The sequence below is a fragment of the Odocoileus virginianus genome, chromosome 10 (genome assembly GCF_023699985.2).
Source record: "Odocoileus virginianus isolate 20LAN1187 ecotype Illinois chromosome 10, Ovbor_1.2, whole genome shotgun sequence".
NCBI lineage: Eukaryota > Metazoa > Chordata > Mammalia > Artiodactyla > Cervidae > Odocoileus > Odocoileus virginianus.
Window position 1 is genome coordinate 22,197,950 of NC_069683.1, and position 15,672 is coordinate 22,213,621.

Below are 15,672 nucleotides of genomic sequence, written 5' to 3' on the forward strand. Positions count from 1 at the left end.
TACTGTTTGGCTGGAGTAGAATGAAGAACTGAGAGTCATTTCCTCTTGTTCTTTCCTCTGCAGAAAGGAGAAACAGCTGGCTCTCCTTGTAAGAACTTAGCCTCACCCTCACTCCCAGGCCAGCACATTCCTGAAGGAGCCTGGCCTGGATCTTTCTAGTTCAAAGTCAGCTCACCTCATCCAAACAATAAGAGAACTCGTTAAACAGTGCTGCTCACGAGGCGACTGGTCACACTTCTCTGTGCTTGCATGCAAGGTACTCAGCCAGCATTTATCACTTTATTATTGCTAAATTTTCACAATACGAATAATAATGGCTAACATCTACTTTTTTTAGACACCAGCTCTTGTACTAATGACACTTCTGGCATTATCTCAGACCTCCCAATCATGATTTTGATGTCATTATCCTTATTTCGTAAAACAAAGAACAGAGACTTGGATAAGCCATGGTCACATAGCTGGTCTAAAGCTGGTCACATAGCTACGCTCTGAAATTAAACAATTCTCTTGAATCTGGCAGGGATCTTCCTGTACATAGAACTGTCCTAACTGATTGAATAATGGGGTTGAGATTAGCAGCCTTCTTTCCCTCCACATCTTCCTCCCTCATCCCTACTGCCTCTGCCCCTCATCCCACCTGGTGGGGCCTCAATGCTGGTGAGGTGGTAGTTGCATTCTGCAAACAGGTCTTCTTAGAGAAAAAAAAAGAGAGAAGAAAAACCAAAACCTGTCTATCTGAATGTAACCAGAGACTAGCATGCCTGTTTCGGTGTTTTAATTACTGAAATAAAGGCAGCTGTGTTTATTTCCACGTTGGCTCTTGCAGACAAGGGTTCACTTATTTAACTAGGGACAACCAGGTCATACAAAGTCTGGGATGCGTTTCATGTTCTCAGTTATACTCTGAGTGTCTGTGCCAGGAAAGCCCACATCCATTCTAATGACCAGCCTCAAGAAGGACGAGGACAGATGGTCCAGAGGTGGTCACTGGAACTCTGGTTTTTGAAAGCTCTGATGTATTTTGGGCTCAATTCACATCCGGGCAATTAGCTTCAAACCCCAACCATATGTGTTTCTCATCATCCTCAAAACAGAGGAATGTCCAACACCTAACACTAAACCCAGTACTGGAAAGGAGTGTTGGGGGAGTGTTGTGGTCCTCGGAGGATGTTAAGAATCAAAGCTCATGGTGAAAGATGGGGCCTTGGAGGCCTCAGGAATGGAACCATGGCAGAAAGAAAGATCAAGACTATTGGCTTAACCCTTCTTCCAGCTAAAACCTCTCTTTTCTGACACTATCATGCAGTGCAAAGAACACAGGTTTCACTGCAGGCTGACTTGTGTCTCCACCCCACCCCACCCCCAAAATTCATATGTCGAAGCCCTATGGCCACAATGTGACAGCATTTGGAGATGAGGCCTTTGGGAAATAATTAGGTTTTGATGAGGTGATAAAGGTAGGGCCCTCAACACTCATGCTGGGATTAGCATCCTTACAAGAACGGACACCAGAGACCATGCCCTCTCCTCTTCGTGCGCAGAGGGGCTGTGCAAGGACACAGCAAGGCGGCAGCCAGGGAGAGATATGGTTGTCTGCCAGAGAACAATGGTTGTCTGGCAGCTCTCAGCAGGAGCTCCGTCTGCCAGCACCCTGACCTCGGACTTCCCAGCTCCCAGATCAGTGAGAAATAAACATCTATAGATTAAATCATCCAGTCTATGGTGTTTGTACGGCAGCCCGAACAAACTAACACAGGTGTCTAAATCAGACAAGGATTCATGCTTTTTTGTTTTTAATTTTTAATTGGAGTTTAATTGCTTTACAATGTTGTCTTTGTTTCTGCCACAGAACAACGTGAATCAGCCGTGAGTATACACACGTCCCCTCCCTTCTGAACCTCCCTCCCACGCCCCCACCCCACCCCACCCCCTCTGGGTTTGTCACAGAACACCACCTTGAGCTGCCTGTGATATACAGCAACTTCCCACGAGCTATTTATTTTACACCTGGTAGTATGTATATATGTCAGTGTACGCTCTCAATTCGTCCCACTCTCTCACTCCCCACTGTGTCCACAAGTCCATTCTCTATGTCTGTGTCTATATTCCTGCCCTGCAAATAGGTTCCCCAGGAAAAGGTTCACAGTCTGACTACTTGTGACCTTGGACAAGCTATTGTGTTTCTCTTGCCCATCATTTTGTGGATGGACTACACAATGTGAACAATGGTTGTCTGGCAGCTCTGTGAGCTGGGTTGAGTGTGGTGGAGGTGAAAGGCACCTAGCACTTTTCCATCCATGTCAGCTCCCTTTCTCCCAACTCAAGGGTCCTTAGTGCTAGAATCTGGAATGCAACATTCCCATCAGCGATGCCTCCCATGCATGCGATGGCCGATCTCACAAATGGACACCTCTTTGGTCAACTTCAGCCCGTGGATGTGTTTTCTTTGCCCTATACTGATGTTTGGGGACATCTGGATCATTTATCAACATTTAAAAGATATGAAATTTCATGTAAAAATCTCAGTCTCTGGTTCTTCTTGAGAAATAAGATGGCATGACACTGGACCGCATTCTTCCAGCGGGGAGGGAGAGTGGAATCCCCTTGCGCAGAGAGTTAGCCCTCACTTCCATCCACCAGGCTGGCTTCACCCACTTAGACCTGCTGGCACCTGCAGGCCTCTCGGTGGGCGGCCCATGGGTTAACAGGGCTGGTACAATCTGGCGTGACCTGTACTTTTCCTAGCTGCCCACAAACAATGGTTTTAAGTACAATTTCAGGATCCATCCCCTGATGCAAGGAACAATTAGCACGTTCCTGAGTCGCCACTTTATTTATTTATACATCTATTGTGAGCTAAGGAACATTCATGGAGAGGCAGGGATCTTAGTTCTTGGAGTGAAACTCAGCTTTTGCAACCGGGAGGTTGGCTGACCCAGCTTTGCCCCTGTCACTCAACTTCTCGGGGACTCAGTTTCCTCCTCTGTGAAAATGGGGCCTTGGGAGAGATGATCTCTATTGTGTCTTTCCATATTTGTGTAATTCTTATGTGAAATTCAAGCACATGGCTAGAAATTTAACACAACTCTCTTTACTTCTGAGCTCTAAAGGTTTTCATGAAAGCAGAGCTCTTAAAACACTTCACTGACCCTTAATATAGGTCTTAAGTAAATGTAAACAGGACTCAAAGAATGGCCTTGTTTAATGTTCTGCCCACTTCAAGCTTGAGTCTTTAGCCTTGATGCTCTGCACTTAACACACCCAAGAGGAATGAACACCAGCGCATTAAAAGAACTGATGTCCAATTCTTGTCCCCAGGAGATCCTGAGGCTCTGGGCCATGCCTGCTTCTCTGCCCTCATTTTACCAAAACACAAATCCAACCACACCACCACCCAACCCCCAGTGTTCTGGGCAAGTGGGCTTACTTTCCGTTCTGTGCTCAGGTCCGTTGCTACCACAGGACCTTTGCACCTGCAGTTGCCACTACCTGGAGCCCTCTTCATTTAGCTAATATCCACTGATCCATCAGATGACAGCACAAGCGTCACATCACCATTCCTGGCCTCCTTGGCAAGACCAAGCCCTACTAACAGTTGTGTTGTGGTAGCTGTCACAGCTGCATTATTATTAATACATTCTTTATGTGTGATCAGTTGACTAATGATTATTGCCCCAACTGAACATATTATAAATTCCAGGAAGAGCCGTGTCTACATCTATCTTTATTCATTCTTGTGTTTCCAGTGCCTGGCTAATGGGGAGGCACAAAAACAGTTGATGCATGAATGAATGAACGAGTAGTAGACACTACTGGGAAGATTCTGGAAGACAAACTCTTCAAGGACCATATCTTATCGAGAGTTTGATCACCAAAACCTAATAGCAATGACAGTGAAAATGATGGTAAGAGCTCCGAGTACCAAGTACTTCATGCATTTCCAACTCTGTTCTGACAGACTATTTATGCAGTAACTCAACACCTCACAAGAACTTACGGAAGTTGGCGCATTTCCTATCCCTGTTTCACATAAGAGAAGGCCAAGGCACAAAGAGCTTGGTAAACCTCTTAGTAAAAGGAAGAACAGCTATAAAATCCTAAGCAGTCTACTCCCAACCACTAGACCATCCTGCCTAATACGGTCAATGAGGCACAAGAAATGTTTACAGAGTAAATGACAGCTGCTAGATGTCACCCTCTAGCCCTGAGCCCCAGCCACCCACACATGCACTATATACATGGACAAAGGGACGGGCCCTCTCTGGAGCAGAAGTCTAGACAGACAAGGGCCCCGGAGCTTAACAGTCAGAAAAGATTCAGAAAAGCCAACAGAAGCACCAATAAGAACCAAGCAGAAAACAGAAAATAAGGTGAGGCTCCAGGAGTGATGGTGAGGTGTAGCCCCTCTGCCCCAGATCAGCCCCATGGGTGGGAGGGTCCCCGCCAGGCCAGCCACATACCTGATGTTTTCATTCAGTGCATAGAGCTCATTGCTCTGCAAGCCGCCCCCTTTAAAGACGTTGATCACGGCAGTCTGGACGCTGTGGGGAAATAGAAAGACCCCCAGTGAGTGGATCTGCTTCCCAGGCGCCACCTCCATAAGTGGCTCAGAGCCAAAGGTGGGGAGAAGGGCCAGGAAGCCCGGGGCACAGGCAGGACCACGTTTTCTCTCCCTGGAATCCATCACTTGCACACGAGGGTCCTTGGAGAGGGAGGAAGACTGAGCCCCAGAAGACAGAAAGAAGCCCTCTCCCCGCACTTTCTCGCAGGCTGGCAGCCCTGCTGGGAAGCAGCCTTACTCAAGGGTGGGCAGTGGGATCTGCCCTCGGGAAACCGCGTGGCCAGCACCTGCAGGCCTGGAAGAATCCAGCGTGGCTCTGACCGCAAGCAGGAGTTCAGCCCAGCCTGCGGGTCTCTCACTTAGGAGGCCTCTGTCTTCACAGCCTGGAGAAGATCATGCCTTGGCTTATCTTAATTTTTTTTAAATTTTGCAACTATGGATCTTAATTTTCCTCGCCTTTTGTTTTACATTTTTTAAAAAAACTGGAGTATATGGGGAATACATGTAAATCCATGACTAATTCATTTCAATGTATGACAAAAACCACTGCAATGATGTAAAGTAATTAGCCTCCAACTAATAAAAAGAAATGGAAAAAAAAACAAACTGGAGTATATATATTAGTTTCTGTGATACAACCACGTGAATCAGCTATACGTATACATAATATCCTTCCCTTCCTGGACCTCCCTGCCAGCTCCCCGCTCAATCCCACCCACCTAGGTCAGCAAGGAGCACCGACCTGAGCTGGTGCTATACACCAGCTTCCCACCAGCGACCCGTTTCAGAGCCGGTGCTATATGTTCGTCACTGCTAGTCTCCCAATTCATCCCGCCCGCCCCTCCCCCTCTGTGTCCACATGTCCCTTCTCTATGTCTGCATCTCTGTTCCTGCCCTGCAGATACGTCCATCTGGACCATTTTTTCTAGATTTCACATTCATGCCCCAATATATGATATTTGCTTTCCTCTTTCTGATATTTGTTTTCATACTTCACTCTGTATGACAGACTCTAGGTCCAGCCCTTCAATAGTACTTTCTGGGAAGAACTCCAGAAGGGCTGGCCTCACTTCCCCTTCCCCTCCCACGAGTGTTCAGGCAGGAGAGTTGATCCCTTGAAGGACCCAGGTAAGGCTCTGGACCCAGCCCAGGATTTCAGCAAGGAGCTGATCACAAGTTTGTCTTCACCCCAGGTTTCAGGCTTTTTAAAATGAACCAGGTTCATTTTAAGTAGAACCAGGTTCTACTTACCATCAAAACATTTCAGATCTCTCCTCCCTCACCATCATGAGTTGTGTGTTCGTTAAAAAAAAAAGATAATGATCCAAATGACAAAAAAAAAAAAAAAAAAAAACCACTTCAGTAATGCTTTAAAATAACAATGCATTTGATTTACCCAAAGAGGAACCAAATTTGAAAAACAGCTCCAGGAGGGTGAGACATAGTATGGATTCAGTCTCTACTCAGTACCTGGTACACAGATTGGCTGGACGCTTAGGAAGGTGCAGTGTCTCCTCTCCCAGCCACCAGTAGCTTCCGGGTGGGGATCAACCCTGGTCTATGCTGTGTTGCTAGCGTTTCACAGATACGTGTCAAATCTTCCCAAATAGGTAGCAGGTGACTGGAAGTTATTTAGATGTTCCCACCCTCGGGTCTCTGACAACTGGCGTGGGACTAATGTTAAGCTTTGATACAACTGTCCTGGGCTGGTTAACTGATTTTGAGAGCCCAGAAGCCCCCAGTGGTCCGCTTTCCCTCTATTCAAACAAGGAAAGACGGAGAGAGAAAGAGGGACAAGCTAGGAGTATGGGATTAACAAGCTAGGATACAGCAACCAGGATTTCCTGCATAGTACAGGGAACCATATTCAATATCTTGTAATAACCTATTGTGAAAAATAATCAGAAAAAATAACTCAATTTAACAAAATATTGTAAATAAACTGTATATCAGTACAAAAAGAAAAAATACATTAAAAAAAAACCAAGAAAAGCCGATGGATACAGTTGCCAGGGAAACGGGCATACTGTGTCAATCACCACTATACCCACGACCTTCTGGAGCCCTGATCTCAGGAGATGCTGAAGTCCAGCCAGCCCCTGGCCTTGGCACCCCAACCCCTACCCCACCACCACCTTCCTGCCCACCCAGTGCCTCCTATACCTGTTCCAAGCGGAGTTGGAACTCAGCTGCCGAGCCTGGCGGGCTGCCTGGAAGCGGGGCAGGTCGCTGAGCGCCGGGGAGCTCATGAAGCGCGGTCTGGGCCTGCGGAAGGAGCCCATCTTGGGGAACTCGACGGGCAGGCTGGGGGCGAAGCCACGGGTCATAAGTCCAGGTGAGGGGGCGGCTTCTCCTCTGGACCAGAAGGTTCCAACTGCCCACCCAAAGGGCTTCTCCCAGGGCTGTCTTCTGGCCCTCGGGCGTTCTCAAAACCACGACGTTGGCCAATACCTGAAAAGAGAGGCCAGCTTTTCTTAAAAACGTCTGGGCTGAGCAGACCCCATCTTGGGGGAAGCTGGCTGGGACTTCCTGGCCAAACTACCCCCCCCCAAAAAAAAAAAAACCAGAGGACCCTACAGTACTATCTATATCTTGCAGGGTCCCATGCACAAGTGTTCACAAGCCTCCTTTTGGTTATAACCTTGTGGTCATCCCCAAGTGGAGAGGCACTCACAATGGGTTGAGGCCAGTCCTACAGAAATGTGATTTCTAAGCTATGTTTGACTGTGGTTCCCATGCACATCTATCAGAGTTTGGGCCCCTGCTGAGTTTCTGTAGCTTCACCAAGTTTTCCATTGAGATGACTTAAAAAAAAAAAAAATAGAGCACACAAGAGCTCCTTGTCTAGGCACTGAAGATGGTCTATGACTTGCCCTGACCCCAGCAGCCCACATGCATCGCTCACTATTTCCCAAAGCATCAGCACCTCTTCCCTCAGGCTCATCTCCTCACCCTCCCTTATCTGCCGTCCATTCATGTACTCCATCAGAACATATCTATTGGTTACTATTTACTAACCAGGCTTCCCTAGTGGCTCAGTGGTAAAGAATCCACCTGCTAATGCAGGAGACGTGGGTTGGATCTCTGGGTCAGGAAGATCCCCTGGAGGAGGAAATGGCAACCCACTCCAGTATTCTTGCCTGGAGAATCCCATGGACAGAGGAGCCTGGTGGGCTACAGTCCATGGGGTCGCAAAGAGTCAGACACAACTTAGTAATAAACAGCAACAATTTATTAACCATGTGAGCTGTGGAGTATCCAAAGATTTCTAAGACCTAGTCCCCGCGCTCAAGAGGCTCATGGTCTATGGCAAGAGAAGTTGTCATGTATTTGCTCATGCAATAAACATTTACAAAGCCCCTACAGCACTTCAGGTGCTCAGGTATTGGGGATGCATGGTGGCCATGGAGAATGTGGTCCCTGCCCCATGGGGCTGTTCCATGTGAGGCTGCAGCCTTTTGATTGTATCTACAATTTCCCTTGGGGCTTCCCTGGTAGCTCAGCTGGTAAAGAACCAGCCTGCAATGCAGGAGACGCTGGTTTGACTCCTGCGTTGGGAAAATCCACTGGAGAAGAGATAGGCTACCCACTCCAGCATTCTTGGGCTTCCCTGTGGCTCAAATGGTAAAGAATCCACCTGCAACGCTGGAGACCTGGGTTCGATCCCGGGGTGGGAAGATCCCCTGGAGGAGGGCATGGCAACGCCCTCCAGTATTTTTGCCTGGAGAATCCCATGGACATAGAAGCCTGGTGGGCTACAGTCCTTGGGGTTGCAAAGAGTCAGACACGACTGAGCGACTGTCACAGCACAGCCCTGTTTCCCTGCCCAGAACCCCCTCCCTCTTCCTCTCTGCTTATCTAAATCTAACTTACCCTGCAGGGTTGGGTTCAATGACACTGTCTCCTGGAAACCCTTATGACTCCATGGTTGATGACTGTGAGTGAATCTGGGTTCAAATCTTAACAAGGTCACTCCCAGGTTGTGTGACTTCGGGCTGATTGAGTATGAGAGTCCTCAGCTGCTAGCAATGCCAACTTCACAGGGCAGGTCAGAGGGGAAATGAGATGGTGTGACCTGCCCAGCTAAACAGCAGACCTGAGGCTCTCAAGCACCGGCTATTTCTGTTCAGACCTGTCTCTCTCACTTCTCTGGGCACTTCTGAACCTGCCATTTCAGTCTTTTATCCTTCAGTCAGCGTCAAGTCCAAACTGACAATGCAAAGTGAGTTTGGGAACTGGTCAGAGTGAAGAACAAAAGGAAACCACCAAGATCACAGTCACTTTTTTCTTCCAAAGCTTTAGGGTTTAGCCCAAAAATATTCTCAGTGGCACCTCACCAGCTACTCTGCTGTGTCCCCAAAACCAACAGTGAAAGAAAAAGATATTCCAGCCACAAATGCCAACTTTCCAGCTGGCAGGGGGAGCAGGTTTTGCAGGCCCAGCTGCGGTGTTGGAAGAAGGAAGAATCCGGGTCCCTCCTCCCACGGAAACAGGCTGCCCTGGTCAGCGAAGCACTGAGGCTGCTAGCTGGGCCCTGAGACTGTCCATCCAGAGGGCGTGGGCAGGGTTACCACTCCCTGTAGACAGTGGGCACCGTGACAATGTACTTGTAAAACCAAGAGCCCAGAAAGGAATGACTCGTCCTACCTCTGACATTTCTTAAATGTGTCCCACTTTCTCTGACAGTCTCCTGCCCTTCACCCCATTCTCAGAATGAGCCGATGATGACTAAACTTTACCAATAAATGCTGAGGAAGTCATGACAGACCTGCTCACTTTCAGAGGGTCTCAATAACCTCACAAGTGCCCCTGGAAGGTGGAAAGATCTATGCAAATAAATGAGTGGGGCAATGCAGTAATAAAACCACGGGAGCCCTTTAGACGCCTTAAACTAGCTGGCTTTGGGATTTAACTTGCCCGGTAAAGGTCACACGATTGAGAGAGACTCTGTTTTACCGCCCTTCTTTAAATGGGCCTGTTAAGTGCAATTCATCTGTGTAATTATGGGATATTAACTCCATTTACGAGGATCCTAAACTCCAGGTGATGGAGCTGCCTCCCACTCAGAGGCACCTGTACGGGAAAGTGGAAAGGTGAGCAGAATGCATCATTCGAGTCTTCTGGTTTCCTGCCGAAACACCACTTTTCCAGGAGGCTGGGCAGCACAGAGGATCCCGGGGCGGGCTCCTACTCGCCCCCCGCCCCCCTTCTCAGTTACTGCCTCCCGTCCCACTGCCAGGCTTCCTGCTCCAAGCCATGTGCACATCCAGCAAGGCTCGTGGGCAGCCGCATCTACATAGGCAACCCTTTTGACTAAGGGAGACTTTCAGCCAAAAGGATGATGACTGCGGTGTCCTCGGCATTGCCTCGGCCGCGCAGTAACACACAGCCAGGAGCATCTCTGACTCATTCGTCCCCTGCAAAACCTGCCACCCTCAGATCCAGACATTCCAAAGCTGTCTTCATCCACCATGCCTACTTCCGGCTGGAGCCAAGAGGCCTCCCCAGAGCACCGAGAGGAAGCTGCTGGGGGCGTTGATGAGAGGGGCCTAAAAGGGAAACGCTGACACACCCTGTATCCACCTGCCATGGCGCTGTCTCCTCACACCCGGGCTTGTCCCGACCTAAACAGGACAAGGCAGAAACTCACAAGACAGACGGGGCTTCGGAGTGAAGCCTGGCCAGGCTCTTGCTTACAGGGGACAAGAGTGAGGCCCAGAGGAGCAGAGAAAGGCCTGATGTCCGAGGTAGGAGACAGCCAGGACTGGCTAGAACTGACGTTCCCTCATTCCTGATCTAGAAAGTTTCCCAGCCCCCACCTGGGCCATTCTGTAGGCTCTTTGAAGACAGCAATCAGATCAAGACTTACTCATCTCTGTAACCTCAAGCCTAAGGGTACTGCTGAAGCTAAAAATGAAGAAAGACTAGCAACTCATAAGGCACCAACTGCCTGCCTGACTTGATGACAAACCCCACAAAACCCCATCTGAAGATCAGAGAAGTTAAGTAACCTGCCAGAAGTCACACAGCTATTAAGAGGCAGATCACTGACTGACGACTGGCCTCAACCTGCAGCCCGTTCTCACTTTGCTGGGAGACCAGACCTGGCCAGGAAAATCACAACTGAAGCTACCAAGTTAGGCAGGAACATCTAGTCACAGAATTTCATATTAAAATTTAAACCTCATGCCCCAGAGATGGATAAACAGACGTAGGGAACACTAAGACCACACTTGACACGGGCAAGGGGAGCGGAGCACAAGGAGGAGAAAAAAGGAAGGCGAAAGCGTGGACTGCTCTAGTTAGACACCCCACCCCTTACTCTCTGTGCGACCCTGGCAGATCTCTTGACCTCTCTGAGGCTCAGTTGCCTCCTGCAGGAGATGAGCCAGCTAGCGTGACAACCTCAGGGTTGAATGAGGATAAAAGGAGGATATTTGTAAAGCACTTAGATGGAACAGTGCGTGGCAAACAGCAAATGCTTCACAAGTGCTTGTTAAATAAATAACTTGTTATTTCTAAATCTCTAGGCAATGACAGCAGTTGGGAACACAGCAACACTTCCTCCGGCTTATGGCGGCCTCACAAACATCTGGAAAATACTCACTTGGGAGCAGGCCAGGTCTCTGAGCCCCCGTGGTGGTCATAGAGCATTAGGGCCTTGGGTTACTCAGGATGGTATTTATTGAGGCATGATGCCTTTCAACTCCTTTCCTGCAGCATGGTTTCTGGGTGGCAGTGGGGTGGGGGTTGGTCACAGAGTGAAGCAAGCTAAGAATTACTGGCCCTTTGGCCCAGCAGTTCCACTTCTAAGAATGTACCCTACAGAAATGGTCACATGGTCCTGAAGACTGGCAGATATGCCAGTTCTTTGCAGTAATGAATAATGGAAACTACCAAAATATCCACCCATAGGGGACAGGTTAATCAACGATGATACCCCCTAAATGGAGTGGTTGCTGTTCAGTTGCTCAATCGCATCAAACTCTTTGCAACCCCATGGACTGTAGCCCACCAAGCTCTTCTGTCTATGGAATTTTCCAGGCAAGAATACTGGAGCGGGTTGCCATTTCCTGCTCTAGGGGATCTTCCCCAGTCAGGGATCGAACCCATGTCTGCTGCATCTCCTGCATCGCAAGCAGATTCTTTACCACTGTGCCCCCTGGGAAGCCCAGATGGAACATGTAACATACCATTAAAATTAACAGGAATGACTGTAGTTCTCAAGGAGGAGTGGTCACTAGAGGCTTTTGAATCAGGCAAACCCTGGTATCAATGCTCTTTCTGCCATTCATTGACTGTAGGAGGCAGAAAAACTGGCCCCCAAAGATAGAGTCACTTCTTAGTTCTCAGAACCTGAGACCATTGCCTCGGGTGGCAAAAGATGTAATTAAGTCAAGGATCTAGAGAGAAGTAGCTTAGCCTGGATTATCCAGATGGGCCCATAAATACGATTAAATGTATCCTGATAAGACGGCTGCAGGAAATTGGAGACAGAAGAGGAGACACAGATATACACACAGAAGATGAGAAGACGGAGGAGGAGACAGGAGAGATACAGCCACAAGCCAAGGAATGCTGGCAGTCACCAGCCGAAAGGGGAAAGAAATAGATTCTCCCGATGCAGCTAGAAGTTGGTATGCTGTGAAAAAGAAAATGAGATTTCACCCCTAGAGTCTCTGGAGGGCATGTGATCCTATGATACATTGATTCTGGACTTCTGACTCTAGAACTGTGAAAAAATACATTTCTGGGTTTTTTTTAAGACTTTTTTTTTTTTTTTTGATGTGGACCATTTTTAAAATCTTTATTGAATGTGTCACAATATTGCTTCTGTTTTATGTTTTGGTTTTTTGGCTTAAGATGTGGGGTCTTAGTTCCCAGACCGGGATCAAACCTGTACCTCCTGCATTGAAAGTCTAAGCCGTTTTTGAAATGCTACCTGTTAATTTTGGAAAACAGTTTGTTTTGTACTGGGGTATAGCCAATTCACAATGTTGTAATAGCTTCAGGGGAGTGGCAAAGGGACTCAGCCATACATATACACGTATCCATTCTCCCCCAAACTGGAAGTCGAAGTCTTAATCACTAGACCAGCCAGGGCAGTCCCCATGCCTGTTGTTTAAAGCAAACCCAGGTTGTGGGCATTTGTTACTGCAGCCACCACAAATAAATATACTCACTGCGTCCCTGGCCCACCCTGCACTGCAGGGTCTACATTGAAAACATGGGAGCCTGGAGAGTCGTGGTGCTGATGAACAAGATGATCTACGAGGTGCTTGGCACGGTTCCTGGAGTTATGCAGGTGCCACCGCACATGCCATGGAGGTTCGGACCAAAGGGGCCAGAGCCAGGCTCCGTGTCACCACTTCCAACCGAGGCAGGTGAATTAGGATTGGTGGTGGTAGCAATGGTGTGGGGCTGGGTGAGATGATTCAAGGCAGGCTTGAAACAAGCTTGGTATGCAGCAAGTGCTTGATATCTGCTACCCATCGCTTATTTTTATTACCACCACCACCACTGCTGCCGTATTAGCCTGCTCTGTCTGCTCTAACCAAATACCACAGACGGGGTGGGTTCAAGCAACAGACTTTTATTTTCTCACGGTTCAGGAGCTACAAGTTCACGACCAAGCTGTCAGCAAGGTGGTTCTCTCCTGAGGCCTTTGTCCCTGCCTTGCAGACGGCCACCCTGTGTCCTCGCGGGGACTTTCCTCTGTGAGCCTGCACCTCCGGTGTCTCTCTGTCCAAACTTCCTCTTCTTATAAGGACGCCAGTCAGATTGGATGAGGGTCCACTCTAATGAGCTCGTTTTAACTCAGTCACCTCTTCAAAGTCCCTATCTTAAAATGTTATGTTGGCCAACAGGCTTGTTGGGTTTTTTTTCCCATAAGATGTTACAGAAAAATCCAAACCAACGTTTTGGCCAACCCAATACAATCACATTCTAAGGTACTAGGGGCTGGATCTCAACATACGGATTCTAGGGGGACACAATTCAGCTACAAACCCCACTGCCGCCACCACCATCATCACTGTCACCATCACAAAACCTTCCTCGCCTGAAGTGTCTGAGTTACAGAAACCATGGTGCCTTAGTAGATGTTCGCTCATGAAGGACCAATGAGGTTAACACTTAGGAAAATATGCTTCTAGAATGATGTAAGTAGTAAAGTTTTGCATGCCTTTCAGTTATCTGGAAAGCCAGCGTCCTGTGTCCACAAAGTATGAGGCAGTTAGAGGCTTCCTGAGTGCTGTCACTGGCCTTGCGCTCCCCCAGGCTCATTGCATGGGGTTTCTTTGGAAACTCGGGATCCACAATGTGTATCTTGGAGAAGAATGTGGTGTCTTGCCTTCTCCCGGCTTCTAGGGCCAGGGCACAGGGAAGGGGCGCAGCCTACAGGCTGGGCCAATGGGCAGAAGAAGGTGGTATACTTAGTGGAAAATGCAAATGAATTCTATTGTGCTAAGGCTCCAACCCTCGGCTCTGAAAAGGGAAGTAGGATCATGGCAAAACTTAAAGAAGTGGGTGGCTTATAATGACTCTGAGGCTTCCTAGAAAAAGCCATTCTGAGGGTAAATAACAAAGAAGTCAAACAAAACTGGGTACTCAGTCTGATGTGGCCGCCCAGAAAACAGAAAACAGGAGAAACCCGTTCCCTGGGAAACCAGACAGCCAGCTCATCTGATAGGCCCCCTCACCCCCACCCAGGTGCCCCTGAAGGCAGGAAGCCCAGCATGGAGCTCCTCCCCTGGGACACGAACACAGAGATGAAGGGCCAGTGACCTTCCACACCCTCAGGATTTAGATACCGTCATTCAACTCCACCCATCCATTCTCTTAACTATGGCCAGGGCAATCTTGATCATGATGACCGCGGAGAATGATGGCATATTCACTGAGAGCAAAGAAAGGGACAGCCCCTTGACATGCCTTATCATGGTGCCTCTAAAGTGAATTCAGGGGGGCTTGACCCAAAACCTTTCGTGATATAGATTAGAATAGGAAATATCAGAGTGCACCCATCTGGGGGAAACGTGCATATTACACATTTACTGGGACTAAATATATCAGTATTTCCTACCATCAAAATGTTACAAAGCCCCTGAAAAAGACACATGTTCATTGTAGCCCAATGCTCATTGTAGCACTATTTACAATAGCTGTGACATAGAAACAACGTAGATGACCACTGACAGATGAATGGATAAAGAAGCAGTGCTACATATACAGTGGAATATTACTCAGCCATAAAAATGAATGCCCTTTGAGTCAGTTCTAATGAGGTGGATGAACCTAGAGCCCATTATGCAGAGAAAGTCAGGAAGAGAAAAACAAATAACATATATTAACTCATATATATGGAATCTAGAAAGATGCCAATGAACCTGTTTGCAGGGCAGTAATGGAGACTCAGACATAGAGAACAGACTTGTGGATACGGAAGAGGGAAGGAGAGGGTGGAATGAATGGAGAAAGTAGTATTGAAATATACACGCCACCATATGCAAAATAGATAGCCAATGAGAATTTGCTGTATGGCTCAGGGAACTCAACCTGGGGCTCTGGGACAACCTAGAGGAGTGGGATGAGGTGGAGGTGGGAGGGAGATTCAAGAGGGAGGGGACATATGTATACCTTTGGCTGATGCATGATGATGTATGGCACAAACCAACACAATGTTGTAAAGCAATTATCCTTCAATTAAAAATAAATATATTTTTAAAAAATGCTTGAAAGCCCTGTGTGCTATCATCTTCCCCATCTTACAGAGAAGGAAATGGAGATGCTGCTTTGAACAAGAACCCAACACCCCAGTGCCTGCGATGCTCACAGAGCTGTCGCGTCAATGCTTTCAAAGGCTCCCCACAGGTCTTAGAATAAATCCCCAAACCTCATCCTCACATTCTCACCTCCCTTCACTCTGCACACCAGCTTTCCTACATTTCCTCTAGCACTACCTGCTCTCTCCTGCCCCAGGACCTTTGTATGTGCTGTGCCCTCTGTGCAAAATAGTTTCTACTTCCTTACCCAGGCTCAAACCTGCACACCCTTTATCATCTAAACTTCACTTGCTCAGAGAGGTCCTTCTCCTCCCCGCCCACCCC

At 48.0% G+C, this 15,672-nt stretch overlaps 1 protein-coding gene and 1 long non-coding RNA gene across 14 annotated transcripts in view; one reads left to right on the forward strand and one right to left on the reverse strand.

The window, feature by feature from the left end:
• Nucleotides 1–15,672, reverse strand: part of PRR5L (proline rich 5 like) — a 160,501-nt gene that overhangs the window by 56,114 nt on the left and 88,715 nt on the right. For all 13 annotated transcript variants that reach the window (XM_070473173.1, XM_070473171.1, XM_020904975.2 and 10 more), the window contains 2 exons: nt 6,728–7,015; nt 4,464–4,544 (listed from right to left, as the gene is read on the reverse strand). In XM_070473173.1, the coding sequence (XP_070329274.1) occupies nt 4,464–4,544; nt 6,728–6,891 (245 nt within the window). In that variant the 5' untranslated portion in view covers nt 6,892–7,015. The remainder of the gene's footprint in view (nt 1–4,463; nt 4,545–6,727; nt 7,016–15,672) is intronic.
• LOC110144867 (uncharacterized) lies at nt 8,525–12,311 on the forward strand. Its single transcript, XR_002315992.2, has 3 exons — nt 8,525–8,612; nt 11,095–11,186; nt 12,038–12,311. It is a non-coding gene; the product is annotated as an uncharacterized lncRNA (long non-coding RNA).